This window comes from Lactuca sativa, chromosome 6, assembly GCF_002870075.4.
Source record: "Lactuca sativa cultivar Salinas chromosome 6, Lsat_Salinas_v11, whole genome shotgun sequence".
Lineage (NCBI taxonomy): Eukaryota > Viridiplantae > Streptophyta > Magnoliopsida > Asterales > Asteraceae > Lactuca > Lactuca sativa.
In genome coordinates this window covers 125,732,284-125,748,418 of record NC_056628.2, presented here as the reverse complement: position 1 = coordinate 125,748,418, position 16,135 = coordinate 125,732,284, and the positions used below count along the sequence as shown (strand labels likewise).

Below are 16,135 nucleotides of genomic sequence, written 5' to 3'. Positions count from 1 at the left end.
CTAATGTTGATCAATAAGTTGTCTTTATTTCTTTATAATCTCTTTATTTTGCTCCTAGTGAGATAGTCCCTCATTTATTGGACGCCATCTCCTAGCGATCAATTTTTTGCCATAACCTACTCACTTTTATGAGTTTTCCAAATACATCCAAATCGTCAAAACTTATTGCCAACGTGGAACTAAGGTGTTATTTGTTTTTGAAAAGGTAAAAAATATGTAGTCCGTGGATCATATCTATAGAAAAATAGGTGGACCACATGTGGTCAAGAGTCTTTTTTAGATAATAATTAGTTTTGTGGTTATCTTGTATGGTGTATATCCGATAGTTAGTTTTGAAGGTAGATAATTATCCTGTATTGTATACCCTATATATGTACTTATTGGTTATGTGAATAATAAGTAAAAAAAAAGCCCTTCATACGTATTCTGAGTCTATATGGTATCAGAGCATACCGTTTGAAACCCACATCAAAAACAAATCGAAGCACGAATAACCTCGAATCGCAATGACTGATAAGGATACCACCGCTCCTCAAGAACCTCGTCTCATCGTCCAAGATGCTCCTTTTCCGACGGGGATCATTCTGGACGAAACCAATTATCAGTTGTGGTCCCAACTGATGGAGATGAGGATTGGCGCTCGAAACAAACTTGGGTTCTTGACGGGAACCTCCAAGAAACCTGAATCCGGCGAGAAACAGATCGAAACCTGGCTAATGGATAATAATCGAGTCAAGAGTTGGCTCATCGATTCCATGAGTCCAACCTTGATCTCGACGTTTATCCGGTTGAAGACGGCAAAAGAAATCTGGGACGCCGTGGCGAAAACCTTCTACGATGGAACGGATGAAACGCAGTTGTTCGAGTTAAATCGGAGATCGTTCAGCACGAAGCAAAATGGACGGCCACTCGCAGCATACTATAACGAATTGGTTGGAATTTTTCAGGAGATTGATACCCGACTAATGGGTCATGAAGATGAAGTTGATAAGATCGTATCCTTGAAAAAAATCTTGGGACGACTCCGAGTGCACATCTTCCTCGCGGGATTGGACGCTGAATTCAATCAAGCGAGGGGAGAGATCTTGCGTAAGGACCCTCCAATGGACCTAGAAGCTTGCTATGCTTTCGTTCGCAAAGATCAGCAACAACGATCTACAATGGAGGACGTGAAACGCGAGACCGACAGTGTCGTGAACTTGGCTACTCGGAGTCGCACCGTGAAGGAGAAAGAAAAGGAGAAGAGTTCCAACAATAAGAAGAATAATTTTGTGTGTACCCACTGTGGTGAAGAGGGACACTCAAAACAAAGGTGCTATGAACTAGTTGGGTACCCCGAATGGTGGGACTTCTCAAAGAGGCCACGAAGGAAGGTGGGACAGACATCCATGGCTACAACAAAAGGTGATGATGGGACTCCGGTTGCGGCACATACCGAGTCATTTAGTGATCACGGTAAGCCTACTATATCCCGATTTTTTAGTCATGAATGGGTCATTGATTCCGGCGCTACGGATCACATGACAAACGATCCTTCTATATTGGAAATTAAAACCCAACCAACACAAAGTTTAATTAAAACGGCAAACGGAGGATCGGCTGACGTAATTTCCGAAGGTTCAGCAAAAATTTCGGAATCAATGAATCTTGAATCAATCCTTGTTGTCCCATCCTTATCTTCAAGTTTGTTATCTGTTAGCCAAGTTATTGACCAACTCAATTGTTATGTCTCGTTTTGGCCGAATAAATGTTTCTTTCAGGATATCGCGACAGATCAGATTCTTGGCTATGGTACTAGGAGGGGCAGGTTGTACTATCTCGAAGAAGAAAGATTAGCGGAGGCGTATAACGTAGAAGGAAGAAACGAGTTAGCGTGGTTATGGCACCGTAGATTAGGACATTTGTCGTTTGGGTATTTAAAAAGATTAAAACCTGAATTATTTTTGAATAATAAAACATTTGATTCTAGTTGTGATATTTGTGAATTGGCTAAGCATCATAGAGTCTCATATCTTCCCAGTGAAAACAAAACAACAATTCCATTCATGAAGATCCACTCGGATGTTTGGGGTCCGGCTAAAATTGCAACCCCAAGTGGGTATCGTTATTTTGTAACTTTTATCGATGAATTCTCACGTATGATTTGGGTGTCGTTATTGAAAAACAAGAGTGAAGTACCGCATGTGTTCAAGGAACTATATCAGATAATTAAATCTCAATTTAAATGTGAGATCAAAGTGCTCCAATCCGATAATGGAGGTGAGTATGTTAATCAGGAAATGGAGGCATTTTGTAAGGCAAACTCCATTCGACATCAAACATCATGCGCCAATACTCCTCAACAAAATGGGCTCGCGGAAAGACGGAATAAACAAATACTCGAGATTGTAAGAGCATCTCTTTTCGACATGAAGGTACCCCGTCAATATTGGGGAGAAGCTGTGCGGAGTGCGGCATACCTAATGAATCGGACTCCTTCCAGAGTCCTCAATTTCAAAACACCTTTACAAGTAGTACACGAAAAACTGGAATTAATCATCGGACCCAATCTCGAACCAAGAGTATTCGGGTGTTCGGCCTATGTGCATAGTAATGATGGAAAATTGGAACCACGGGCCAAAAAATGCATGTTCATTGGATATGCTGATTACAAGAAGGGGTACAGATGTGTTGATCCGAAAAGTGGGAAGGTTTATGTTACTCGTGATGTTAGCTTCCATGAAAAAATTCCATATTTTACACCTGAATATTTCCCTCAGGGGGAGAAATCTAATGAGGGAAATATACAGCCCAATGAGTTGGGTCCATCCGGAAATGCGATTTATGAAGATGGACTAAGCGAGAATGGGCCGAACGACATAGGTAATGGCGGATCCGATTCAGGGGGAGATGGGCAAAACGGTAGTGAAGCCCAAACAGATAGTACACCAACAGATAGTACAACGAGCCCGATACCAAGCGAGTCTGATCCAAGCGAGCCTGTTAACGAGCCTCATCCAAGCGAGTCTGATCCAAACACGTCGCAAGGTATGTTTTTTAATGAGAACTCTAACGTGTATGGTGAAGTTGTGGGTGAACAGGAGCATGAGACACCTGCGTCTAGGTATCCAGTTAGACGTAATAGAGGGGTACCACGTAAACAATATCAACCGGATCTAACATCGAAGTCTCGATATCCGATCAATAACTTTGTCTCGACGGCCAAGCTAGCCGACACTCAACGTTGCATGGTGGAAGAGTTATCATCCGTGGTGATTCCGAAAAACATACAAGACGCAATGAAACACCCTGAATGGAGAAAAGCGGTGTCTGAAGAGGTTGACGCTCTCAAAAGAAATCAAACGTGGGAAGAGGTGTTACTCCCAACTGGAAAGAAAACCGTAGGGTGTAGATGGGTGTTCACTGTGAAGCTCGATTCAAATGGAAAGGTGGCTCGGTACAAAGCAAGGTTAGTTGCAAAGGGTTACACGCAAAAGTTCGGTATTGATTATGAAGATACCTTTGCACCAGTGGCTAAAATTAATACTATTAGAGTCCTTGTGTCAATTGCGGCAAATCAAGACTGGCCACTTAAGCAGTTCGACGTGAAAAATGCTTTCCTCAATGGTTATCTAGAAGAGGAAGTGTTTATGGATCCTCCTCCTGGAATGAATTATGGCGGCAAGGTGTGTAAATTGAACAAAGCACTATATGGGCTGAAGCAATCCCCTAGGGCGTGGTTCGGAAGATTTTCAAAGTTCATGAGAAAGATCGGGTATAAACAATCAGACGCAGATCACACTTTGTTTGTGAAGAGTTACGGTGATAAGGTCACAGCCCTAATCGTGTATGTGGATGATATGGTTGTTACGGGCAACGATCCAGACGAGATTAACACACTACAAGGTTTGTTGAGTCGCGAGTTTGAATTGAAGGATCTCGGGGACTTACGGTATTTCTTGGGAATTGAAGTTGCTAGATCTAAGCATGGGATAGTAATGTGTCAACGAAAGTATGTTTTAGACCTTCTTGCAGAAACGGGAATGTTGGAGTGTCAACCGATTGATACTCCTATAGAAGTGAATCATAAGCTTACAGAATCGACAGGTCAAGTTCCAACCAATAGAGAGAGGTATCAAAAATTGGTCGGAAAATTAATCTATCTTGCACATACACGACCGGATATTGCATATGCGGTTAGCATTGTAAGCCGTTTTATGCATGCTCCTAGTGAGAGTCACATGAAGGCTGTTTTCCGGATTCTACGTTATTTGAAGTCGTCGCCGGGTAAGGGTTTGTTCTTTGGCAGAAATGGAAGCGTAGAAGTTAAAGGGTATACGGATTCTGATTGGGCAGGAGACAAGTCTGACGGTAAGTCCACGTCAGGTTATTTTGTATTTGTTGGTGGTAATCTTGTAACGTGGCGTAGTAAGAAACAGAAGTTTGTGTCGCGCTCGAGTGCGGAGGCAGAGTTTCGAGGTATGGTTCACGGTGTATGCGAGTTACTTTGGGTCAAACGGGTGTTAAAAGATCTGGGCATAAATGTGAAGGGTACTATGGAGTTATTTTGTGATAATCAAGCGGCTGTGAAGATAGCGAGTAATCCAGTTCAACACGATCGGACTAAACATGTTGAATTGGACCGGCATTTCATTAAAGATCATCTTGAGAAAAAGACGATTAGTTTACCGTATGTGAATTCGAATGAGCAGTTAGCTGACATGTTAACCAAGGCTGTGTGTGTGCGAATATTCAACGACTCTTTGGACAAGCTTCGAATGATCGATATACATTCATCAGCTTGAGGGGGAGTGTGGTCAAGAGTCTTTTTTAGATAATAATTAGTTTTGTGGTTATCTTGTATGGTGTATATCCGATAGTTAGTTTTGAAGGTAGATAATTATCCTGTATTGTATACCCTATATATGTACTTATTGGTTATGTGAATAATAAGTAAAAAAAAAAGCCCTTCATACGTATTCTGAGTCTATACCACACGTATATAGTCTGCAAAAAAGAATACATGTTGTATAAAGTATGTAGATTGGTAAAATATATTGAAAGCACTTAAAAAAACTTATGTGTTTACTTGTTTTTTTTTTATCAAAGGGACATTCAAAATTGCTCCTAATTAACATGAAATATCATAATCATTGCCACGGTAGAAATGAAAATCGAAATGGTGATTTGAGATTATTACACAAAAATGAATAAAGGAATGATCGAAATGTTATAATAACATTTCCCAAGCTTATAACACAAAAATGAAATACCAAATAAGGCTCAACGTATTTTAAAAAAAAATCTAAAAGATCAAAATAATCATCTTGAAAACAATTAAAAAATAAACCTTTAAAACCTTTCAACAGTCGATTAAATCACCCGGGTTTCTTATTAAGTTCCAATATAATACGTTGACTATCAAATAAAGAATGGCCAATCAAGAAAGTCAGGAGGTAGGACCCTTTAAGAATAAAACGTTTCCGAAATCCAACAATCAAGCCGAATCTGACTTTTCTGACACCGGTCTTGTTGTAAGTAGAATTATGTGTATTATATTTGGGCATAATAATCAATTTAGGTGATTCAGCTTAATGAATGGAAAGTAAACAAGTATTTCAAAATAAATAAACCAAACTAAAGATAATATAGAAGGGTAAACATCCTTGTTAGAAATAGCTATGTTGCTCATGTACTCTCGATGTATTGGTTTTAAAGGTAGGGATGATTGACTAAATCTTTTGCATGCAAGAAGAGGTTTGTAAAAACAAAAAACATTCCAGACCAATTAGACTATATCAGGCGGTTTCTTCACGCCATAACCAATAAGCATAACAAAAGGAACCAAACTAGTAAAGAGCAGCAAGAGTTCGGTTTTCCGCTTAATCACCATGATACGCCTTGTTATACGTCTTGTGGATTGAGTTGGAAGAATCATCCAATTTGTAAACTACTTGGGCCAAGCATTCCCTAATCGTGTGCAATCGCCAAACCCATGCAAGTAGACAAATCAAGAATTATGTTGCTTATGCTTAAAATTCGCGGCACGATTAGAGAAATCTTGTTGTGGTCAACGATTAAAAAGGGTTCTTTGCAGCACGATGATGATAGGTGAAACATGATTCTTATAAAAAAAAACTCCACTTTTTTCGATTGGATTTCTTCCGTTATGACCCCACACTTGATTTACTTTGAATTCATTACCACCACAACATCAAAATACCTTTCCAACAAGATACATGTATGTTATCAATGAAAAACAAAAACTAAAAATCACATGAAAAACAATAAAATTTTAATTTTAAACTTTAAAACCGAACAAACCAAACTTAGACCATCTACACCAGACAGTGTACAAGATCTTGAATAACATAGTTTATATAAGGATGTTGAACACATAGGGAACAAAAATGTACTACAATTGTTAAATCTAATTATTAATCAACCTCAAAACAAAACATATAAAAGGAATTTACGACAAGTGTAACTCAAGTAAACAAACAAATAAACTAGCAACTGAGAAAACTCGCAAATGCATGGATGTAACGTGCAATATAAACAAAAGTGGAGGACGGTTGAAGTGAAAAACAAAAGATAGGGACAAAACTTGTAATCTTGACCAAATCACATGGGCCATTTCAATAATTTACTCTGATATTAAAAACAAATTGGTGATCCTCGTTTCTATTATTATTTTTAGCAGAGAAAGTTTCATCACGACGGACCATACAAGTATAAAGATCATGTAAGTTAAACTCACTATCAGTAAGATGCTATTATTAAGCTGCGTCATAAGCTAATTAAGAAGGTAAGAAGCAAAGGTTAATCGCATATATCATTCAAGTTGAACAATGTCTAGTCAATGAGTCACATCGGATCTCAATAGAGACCAGACAACTTCGTTTAATCATCCTTGGATATAAGTACTATTCACTTTTCATCATTTCTACTATACAGCATCAATTCCACGATAGTTCAGTCATAGCGACACATCTTCCTTGGATGTTAAGATTTGACAAAGAACATATGCCATTTGGTGTTTTGAGGTAAAAACTGTTTTCTTTTTCTCTTTTATACGTTTCTTCAGTTCGATATAGAATTTTGCTAGTTGATTATATAAAAGGGTTTCTGGAGACATTCTTCATGGCAGCTGCTAGAAATCCGGCATCAGCTACAAAATTTCAAATTTAATTAATAAAATAATGGCTTGACATCGCAAATGAACAAATGGATAGTTCTCGTTCTAGGATGAAAGTTACTTGTTTTTTTCGATAACTTTTTTTAGAACGGCATTTTGTATTTTGTTCAACGAATTGAAATAGATTCTCTTTAAGGAACAAAATATATGCTTTTATCTTTTTGGTTTTTAATGTTTTATTTTATTATGCCATTAGAGTGAAAAATAAAAGTTCTGATGACAAATCTTTTTAAAGAACTTTATGATTATTATATTTAACTTTTATTTTGTTAAAATTATTGAAATTATTATACTTAAATTTAATGAACTTTTGTTCTTCTATAGCTTTGTAAAAAGTTAAATTTTATAATCAAATAATATTACATAACATTATTACTGAAATATATTCCACTAACCAAACACAATCTTACTTATTATATTAATCACCTTGGTCACAACGTTCCTTTGTCATCCGTTCCACCAAACAAACTTATACTCTTAATGGTTATTACATGCTTACTTTTCACAACTTCAGTTCTTAGTGAATGATGGATTCTGAGTTATAGCAATACATATTAAATTACTATGACAGTTATTCTTGTTTTCTCTTGTAGCCCCAATCCACTTTGATATATATAAAGCATTTAGGGAAGTCATGAGTGGTTCGAAAGGAGAAAAGAAGCCAGAACAAGGCACTGAATCAACAGCAGTGGATCCAAAAATGTCTGAAAAGCCGAAGGAGACAACTGATGCTGTACCATATCACAAGCTTTTTGCCTTTGCTGACTCCACCGATTATGTACTAATGATCATAGGGACAATCACTGCAATTGGAGGTGGAATCAGTATGCCTCTCCAGACATTGTTATTTGGGGAGCTAATTGACACATTTGGAGACACTACAGATAACAAAGCCATTGTTCATGCAGTTTCCAAGGTATAAAATCATATCTCAATACTAATGCCCATTTCATCAAATCTTTTATTACTTGCTATGACTAAACCATTAAGTGCATTAGCTATTCTCTCATTCATAAATCGTATTCAGGTATCCCTCAAATACGTCTACTTGGCTCTGGGGTCGGGAATTGCAGCATTTTCCCGTAAGCTTATGAAACTAAAGCTAATTTTGTTACACGTTTTTTGGTGGGACAAAAATTGCAATCTTTGTCTCATTGACATCAGTTCAATGCACGTCAAATGCAAGTATAACCGGTTTTGTTGTGTGTAACAAAAAGGGATAACAACTAGCATATGATTACTAGGCTTTGGAGTGTCTAAAACTCTAACCATGAACAATATTTGTCACTTTTGTAGAGGTGCTTTGCTGGATGATCACAGGGGAGAGGCAGGCTGCACGAATCAGAAGTTTATACTTGAAAACAATACTTAGACAAGATGTGGGATTTTTTGATCAAGAAAGCAAGACTGGAGAAATAGTTGAACGTATGACTAGCGATACCGTTATTATTCAGGCGGCTATGGGAGAAAAGGTAATAAAGGAATGTCAGACTTTGTCCCAAATTGTTCCACGTTTTAGGTTGGAAAAAAAATGAAATTTTGTCAGTTTGATGCATGCCAAATGCAGTACAACTTGTTATATCATGTCTTGTCTTGCGTAAAATGCGTAACAAAAGTGGACAAGGTTTATATCTAATGTTTTTGATATAAGTTTTAAGAGTTAATCCGTCTCATTTTTTAGGTTGGGAAATTTATACAACTAACTTCAACTTTCTTTGGAGGCTTTGTGATTGCTTTTTCAAAGGGGTGGCTTCTTTCCATTGCGTTATTATCTACAATTCCTGTTCTTGTGATCTCAGCGGCCTTTATGACTGCCATAATGGCAAAGCTAACGTCTAGGGGCCAATCTGCTTATTCTGTTGGTGCAACCGTGGTTGAACAGACAGTCAGCTCTATCAGAACCGTGAGATTTTTTTTTTTTTTTTATCTTTACTTCCGTTTTTTTATTACAACATTGTATTTAATATTTTTTCTTATTAAAATATTGTACTTTTAAAAATTGACCCAATTATAGCATTGTACTTTTTTTTTTCATATTAGGTCATTGTACCTTTAAAATCTAGCCAATTAGAATTGTACTTCCATTTTTTCTTATTAGGTCATAGTACACTGAAAAGCTACCCGGTTATATGTATTTTTATTTTTTTCTTACAACGCCATTGTACTTTGAAAAATCTACCTAATTATAACATTGGACTTTCAATTTTTTCCTTACTAGGATATTCTTTGAAAAATCTACCCAATTATAGCAATGAATATTGCTTTGTATTTGGATGGCATTGCTATAAGTGGGCTGGTTTTTGAAAGTACAACGCTATAATATGACCAAATGAAAGTATATAGGATGCTATAAGAAACATGTGTATAATAGTATTTTGCTATTTCATGCATTTAACACTCTTTAAATTTGTACTTATTATTAAGGCATTGCACTTTGAAAAGACTACCCGATTGTACTTTAAAAAACTTCATATTAAAAAGTATGTTGCTATTTCTTTCATTTTTATAAAATCTGATTTTGATAATGATTTTTTATAACTACAGGTTGCATCATTCACGGGGGAGAAGCAAGCCATTGCCAAGTATGACAAGTCATTACAGAAAGCTTATATGGCTGGGGTGCAAGAGGGTCTGGTTTCCGGACTTGGTTCGGGTATATTTATGTTTTGTCTATTCGGTTGCTACTCTTTGGCCATATGGTTTGGTGGCAGATTGATTATAGAAAAAGGATACACAGGCGGACAAGTCATAAACATCATGATCGCTATCTTATTAAGCTCTTCGTAAGTACTCTTTTATATTTTCAAAATACTTCTCATGATCATATATAGACATAATTAAGGCCCATCTTTTACACACGACAGAAAACGACAAAGATAGAACAGGTTGTACTGTGTTTGTTGCAGACTTGGTCCTTTAACATAAAGTTCTATCTTTGGTACAATATCTTTAGTAACTTTTTTAAAACTTTTCCTCACGAAACTTTTGAATTAGTTCATTAGGGCAGGCTTCACCATGCTTGAGTGCATTTACCTCCGGAAGAGTTGCAGCTTTCAAACTATTCCAGGTGATAGATCGAAAGTCAGATATAGATCCTTACAACACCAATGGCCGGAAACTAGACGATATTCATGGTGATATCGAGCTCCGGGATATTACTTTTAGCTATCCAACTAGACCCAAGGAGCCTATTTTTGATGGATTATCTCTCACCATACCAAGCGGCACCACCATGGCTCTGGTGGGACAGAGCGGGAGTGGGAAATCAACGGTCATCAACCTCATAGAGCGGTTTTACGACCCCCAAGGAGGAGAAGTTGTTATTGATGATTTTAATATCAAAGAGTACAACCTCAGATGGCTTAGAGGGAAGATTGGTCTTGTTAGCCAAGAACCGATTTTGTTTAGTTCTACTATTAAAGATAATATTGCCTATGGGAAAGATGATGCAACACTTGATGAAATCAAAGCAGCAGCTGAACTCGCCAATGCTGCCAAATTTATCGACAAATTCCCTGAGGTTGAACTTCATACGTTGCTAGAAAATTAACTAAATAGAATTAACTTTCATTATTGCATTCCAAACCTTACCTATATGCATATAGGGACTCGACACGATGGTGGGTGATCATGGAACTCATATGTCAGGAGGACAAAAGCAAAGAATAGCCATAGCTCGGGCAATCTTGAAAGACCCAAGGATTTTACTACTAGATGAAGCTACAAGTGCTCTTGATACAAATTCTGAAAGGGTTGTTCAGGAGGCGCTTGATAGAATCATGGTTAACCGAACTACTGTTATTGTAGCCCATCGATTGAGCACTATACAAAATTCTGATGTCATCGCCCTTATTAATCATGGGAAGATTATCGAGAAAGGTCATTCTTTTATCTACCTTGTCTTTCGACATATTTTCTCGTTTCATAATTACATTTATACAGAATCTGTTACACGGAAAAGTAAACTTATAAAAGTACATTACGCAACTTCTTTTTAATTAATCAAGCAGGTTCACATTCCGAGCTATTACAAGATCCCGAAGGTGCATACTCCCAGCTTATACGATTACAAGAACTCAAAAAACACTCACAAAATCATGAAAAAGTTGATCAAGAATGGGCCGAGATTACCATGGCATCCGGATCACATTCAAGTCAACGCATTTCTATCTCAAAATCCATAACTCACGAATCACCTAATCTTAATAACAGTAATCGCCACTTGGTTAACTTAGCCCCAACAGATAATCAGAAGGAACCGATACCCGACAAAAAAACAAACTCTTCCCTTTTTCGCTTGGCTTATCTTAACAAACCCGAAATCCCGGTGATCCTACTAGGTTCCATAGCCGCTTTAATTAACGGGGCAATTTTACCTCTTTTTGGGTATCTTCTTTCGAGTATTATAAAGACATTTTTCCAGCCTGCTCATAAACTTCGAAAGGATTCAGAGTTTTGGGCGTTGATGCTTCTTGTTCTTGGTTTGGCGAGTTTAATAGCGACACCACTGAAGACGTATTTTTTTGGTGTCGCTGGGTGTAAGTTGATAAGGAGAATCCGATTAAAATGCTTCGAGAGAGTGGTTCAGATGGAGATTGGTTGGTTTGATAAGTTGGAAAATTCAAGTGGTTTGATTGGAGCAAAGTTGTCTTTGGATGCAGTATCAGTGAGAGGTTTGGTGGGGGATACACTTTCGTTACTTGTTCAGAATACCTCAACAGCTGTTTCCGGTTTAATCATTGCGTTTGTTGGAAACTGGCAGTTGGCTCTTATAATTATATTATTGTTACCTTTGATTGGACTTAATGGGTATCTTCAAGTGAAATTCATTAACGGTTTCGGTGCTGATACTAAGGTGAGGTTTTATTTTTTCCATAATTGCAATGTACTATTTTACTCTTGCCTTTTATATATTACTTCTTACTCATAGTAGTAACGTAGTTGCATGCATTTTTTTCTGACATATTTGACCACTAATAGCAATTTACTTCATATGTTGCATATTGCTATTTATTCCTAAAAGTTAGTTAGTATGTTGCTGTTGTGGTTAAGGATTGTATATAGGTTGCTATTTATGTGTAAAGAAATCCAAGTAAGTTGTTATTATGGGTTACATATTGTTATTATTCGTAGTAAAAAGAGTTACTAAATTACACTATTATGGGTAAAGAAATGTAACTACATTGCTACTTTAGGTCAAACAAAGTGCATTGCCCATATTCATAAAAAGAGTAAGTACAATACTATTTCCTACAATTTGTTGGCAAATAAAGTAAGGCCTTGTTTTTTTTTTTTTTTTTTTTTTTTTTTTTTTTTTTCACATGTGACACGAGGATAAATAATGTATAAAAAATATTTGAGAAAACCACACCACATGAGGGAGAGTTTGTAAAGAGTTATAACTAAATGAGGAATTAACACACACATATATAGGTTATTAGATTAAGCCATGTTTCTTTTTTTCCCCATTAATTTTTTTTTTCGGATAAATGATGTGTATTGCGAAAGTGATGGCATGCTTAGGTAAATAAAGGAAAATACAGGAAGTAGAGGTGGGTATAGTGTTCTTGACATTTAAGGGGCTAAATGCAAGTAATAGAAATGTACTTGTATTTATTTGTGCATTCTACCATCATACTTTCATTTTCCTTCAACTACATCAATGTACTTACGATTTTATTTTATTAAGGAACTGTACAATAGATCATCTACTCAACTATAGCATTGTATTTTCAACCTCTTATTATTACAACATTTTACTTTAAAAAAAATATCCAATCATAGTAGTGAAAATTGTTCTCTATTTTGACAACATTGTTGTAAATTGTTAGATTTTTCAATATTTTTGCATCTAGCCAAAATAAAAACTAGTTGAATGGAAATTACAAATGACGGGAACTTGTATTGATTTCAGAAACTATACGAGGATGCAAGTCAAGTTGCGAGTGATGCGGTTGGAAGCATTAGAACAGTTGCTGCTTTTTGTGCAGAAGAGAAGGTGATGAAACTATACGAAAAGAAATGTGAAAAACCTCGAAAAACAGGAATCCAACAAGGTTTAGTTAGTGGTGCTGCTTTTGGTGTGTCCATGTTCTTGATATATATAGTATATGCAACCAGCTTTTATGTTGGAGCTCGCTTTGTTGAAGCCGGAAGGACTACTTTTTCTAAAGTATTCCAGGTAGGCCCATCATACTTGTTTTACAAAAGGTTCACATCTCTTTTGGATGATTAGTGATAATTAGCGATGAAATGTTGTTACTAAAAACTCACGAAAACGGTCGCCAGCTGTCAATTTAGGGCATTCGTGACAATTTGTTGCAAATTGCCTTATTTTGTCAAATTTGAGAGAAATTAGCAACTAAAAATTCATTTGCTAATTTTAAGAATCTTCATCACTAATTACATCTGAAAGTTAACGACGGATTAGAAACGAATGTTTCTGTTTGAATGCCTTTTTTTTTTTTTTTTTGTCTTTTTGAAGGTATTTATGGGGTTGAGTATGGCAGCAATGAGTGTGTCTCAATCGGGATCATTCGTTCCGGACTCTGGAAAAGCCAAGATTGCTGCAGCTTCAGTTTTTGCTCTTCTAGACCAAAAATCAAAAATAGACTATACTGAAGAGTCTGGAACTACATTACAAAATGTGAAGGGAGACATCGAGTTTATTCATGTTAATTTCAAGTATCCTTCTAGACCCGACATTCAAATCTTCAAAGACCTGTGTTTGACTATTCATTCTGGCCAGGTATTTTATGAAATTAACTACACTCCGACTACAATATGGACAATGTACTTTTCTTTTTTACCCATAATAGCAACATACTTGTAATTCTTTATTGATAAAAGCAATACACTCTATGTTTTACCCATAATAGCAAGATACACTAATAATTTCTACCCATAATAGCAACTTACATACATTTCATTACCAATACATGCACTATACTTTATTTGTCACGTACTTATGTATGTTGCTATTATGGCTAATGAAGTGTAAGTACATTGTTATTATGTGTAATAAGATGTAGATGTGTTGCTATTATGGGTTAAATATTTCTTTATCCGGTAAAAGAACGTAAATACATTCCTATTACGCACAAAAAATAAATTACATTACTTATATTGGTAAATAGAGTAAATTACATTGCTATTTTCTACAATTTGCCTTTCTGAAAAAGTCACCTAAGGATTTTAGTCGGTTAGCACGTTGAGTCTGTACACACTAGAGTTTTACATAGAAGCTAATAACATGAACGCTATATATTTCTAGTAAGACTAAAGCGTTTATTTTTTACTCAATGTCTTAATGGGGAACATGACTTAATCTACTAACCTGTATATTCTATATATTGTTGTTTCTTTTCGAATTAATGCATAACGAACTATTTGATAGAAAAAGCCAAAGAAATGTAGTTTTTCCCGTTTACCTCCTAAACATTCACAAATTTGCACTCATTCATTTTTTTCCTTCCAATTCCATACGTGCACCACAATTTCTTAAAACGATTTTAAACATCACTTACCATGAAAAAACATTATCCTGAAAAAAAGAAACATGGACTAATTTGTGTTTGACTTTTAATCTTCAAGACTGTAGCTCTTGTTGGAGAAAGTGGAAGTGGAAAATCAACTGTAGTTTCTTTGCTGCAAAGGTTTTACGATGTTGATTCAGGCGAAATAACTCTGGATGGAGTTGAGATCCGAAAGCTAAAAGTGAGGTGGTTAAGACAGCAGATGGGTCTAGTAAGCCAAGAGCCTGTTTTGTTTAATGACACCATCCGTGCCAATATTGCGTATGGGAAGGAAGGCAATGCCACAGAAGCAGAAATCATGGCTGCAACAGAATTGGCAAATGCCCACAAATTCATTAGCAGCCTACACCAGGTGATCATGTTACTTTTAATTTCATTGATACTCTACTTTTGCTAATACTGTTAATTATTGTTACATGTCGTGAATTTTTTCAGGGGTATGATACGAATGTAGGGGAAAGAGGGATCCAATTGTCGGGAGGGCAAAAACAAAGAGTGGCTATAGCAAGAGCAATTGTAAAGGCTCCTAAAATATTGTTACTAGATGAAGCCACTAGTGCTCTAGATGCTGAATCTGAGAAAGTGGTACAAGATGCACTTGATAGAGTTATTGTACACAGAACCACCGTTGTGGTGGCTCATAGGTTATCAACAATCCAAGGGGTGGATGTTATCGCAGTGGTGAAAAATGGAGTCATTGCAGAGAGAGGGACACATGAGAAACTTATCAATATCAAAGATGGTATATATGCGTCTTTAGTTGCTTTACATACTAGTGCTTCAGTTTCATAATCGTGTGCCACTTTATTCCTATTGTTATTATTGTCATTGTGATGAAAATGGAGTCATTGCAAAGAGAGGGGAACATGAAAACCTTATCTATGTCAAGGATGGTATATATGTGTGTTTGGTTTCTTTACAAACTATTATTTTTGCTTCATAACCATATGCCTTTTCATTTTTGTTGTTGTAGTTATTGTTAGTGGAGCTGTTATTGTTATTGTGATTCACAATTTCACATATCTCGATGATCGATGTTATTAATAAAAGATAGCAACAATGCACATAGCGACTGAAACAGAAAAAGTGAGGTAACATTTTCATCACCTTGATGGAGTGCACACGTTCAACCTCTTCTTCTCTCCGCCTTCTTTTGCATTTTGCGACCTGACCTTCATCTGCATTTTGCACCCCGTCAATCTCACTAGTCTTCATCATCACCTCGTATTTCACAGAGTTCTTAATTTGAGTTATTTTGAAAAACTAGGGTAAAATCATAAAGTTCTGAATACGGAAAATTGATAGGAGCAACATACAAAATGCAACAAGCTAATAGCAAAAGTTATTTTATTTTATTTTATTTATTTATTTTATTTATTTATTTTTTTTTTTCAAACCAACATTTTTATCCATTCAACTTTTA

At 36.3% G+C, this 16,135-nt stretch overlaps 2 protein-coding genes across 4 annotated transcripts; both read left to right on the top strand.

Annotated features, from left to right (window-relative positions):
* The first annotated feature begins 262 nt into the window (after window positions 1–262).
* Window positions 263–2,523, top strand: LOC128126718 (uncharacterized). Its single transcript, XM_052764709.1, has 2 exons — window positions 263–1,455; window positions 1,761–2,523. Exons 1-2 carry the CDS (start codon window positions 507–509, stop codon window positions 1,796–1,798), a joined length of 987 nt encoding a protein of 328 aa, XP_052620669.1. The 5' UTR covers window positions 263–506; the 3' UTR covers window positions 1,799–2,523.
* A 4,145-nt stretch (window positions 2,524–6,668) lies between these two features.
* On the top strand, window positions 6,669–15,674 carry LOC111880477 (ABC transporter B family member 11). 3 transcript variants are annotated; one of them, XM_023876913.3, is made up of 14 exons: window positions 6,669–6,724; window positions 6,937–7,025; window positions 7,771–8,093; window positions 8,205–8,259; window positions 8,474–8,649; window positions 8,859–9,080; window positions 9,722–9,960; window positions 10,172–10,697; window positions 10,783–11,056; window positions 11,188–12,032; window positions 13,092–13,358; window positions 13,662–13,925; window positions 14,771–15,064; window positions 15,148–15,674. In XM_023876913.3, the coding sequence occupies exons 3-14, from the start codon at window positions 7,812–7,814 to the stop codon at window positions 15,502–15,504; spliced, it is 3,801 nt and encodes a 1,266-aa protein (XP_023732681.1). In that variant the 5' UTR covers window positions 6,669–6,724; window positions 6,937–7,025; window positions 7,771–7,811; the 3' UTR covers window positions 15,505–15,674. The 3 variants fall into 3 exon arrangements, with proteins under 3 accessions (XP_023732681.1, XP_042751796.1, XP_023732682.1); XM_023876914.3 differs by having other exon boundaries at window positions 6,683–6,787; XM_042895862.2 differs by lacking the exons at window positions 14,771–15,064; window positions 15,148–15,674 and having other exon boundaries at window positions 6,679–7,025; window positions 13,687–13,822.
* Window positions 15,675–16,135: the final 461 nt, after the last annotated feature.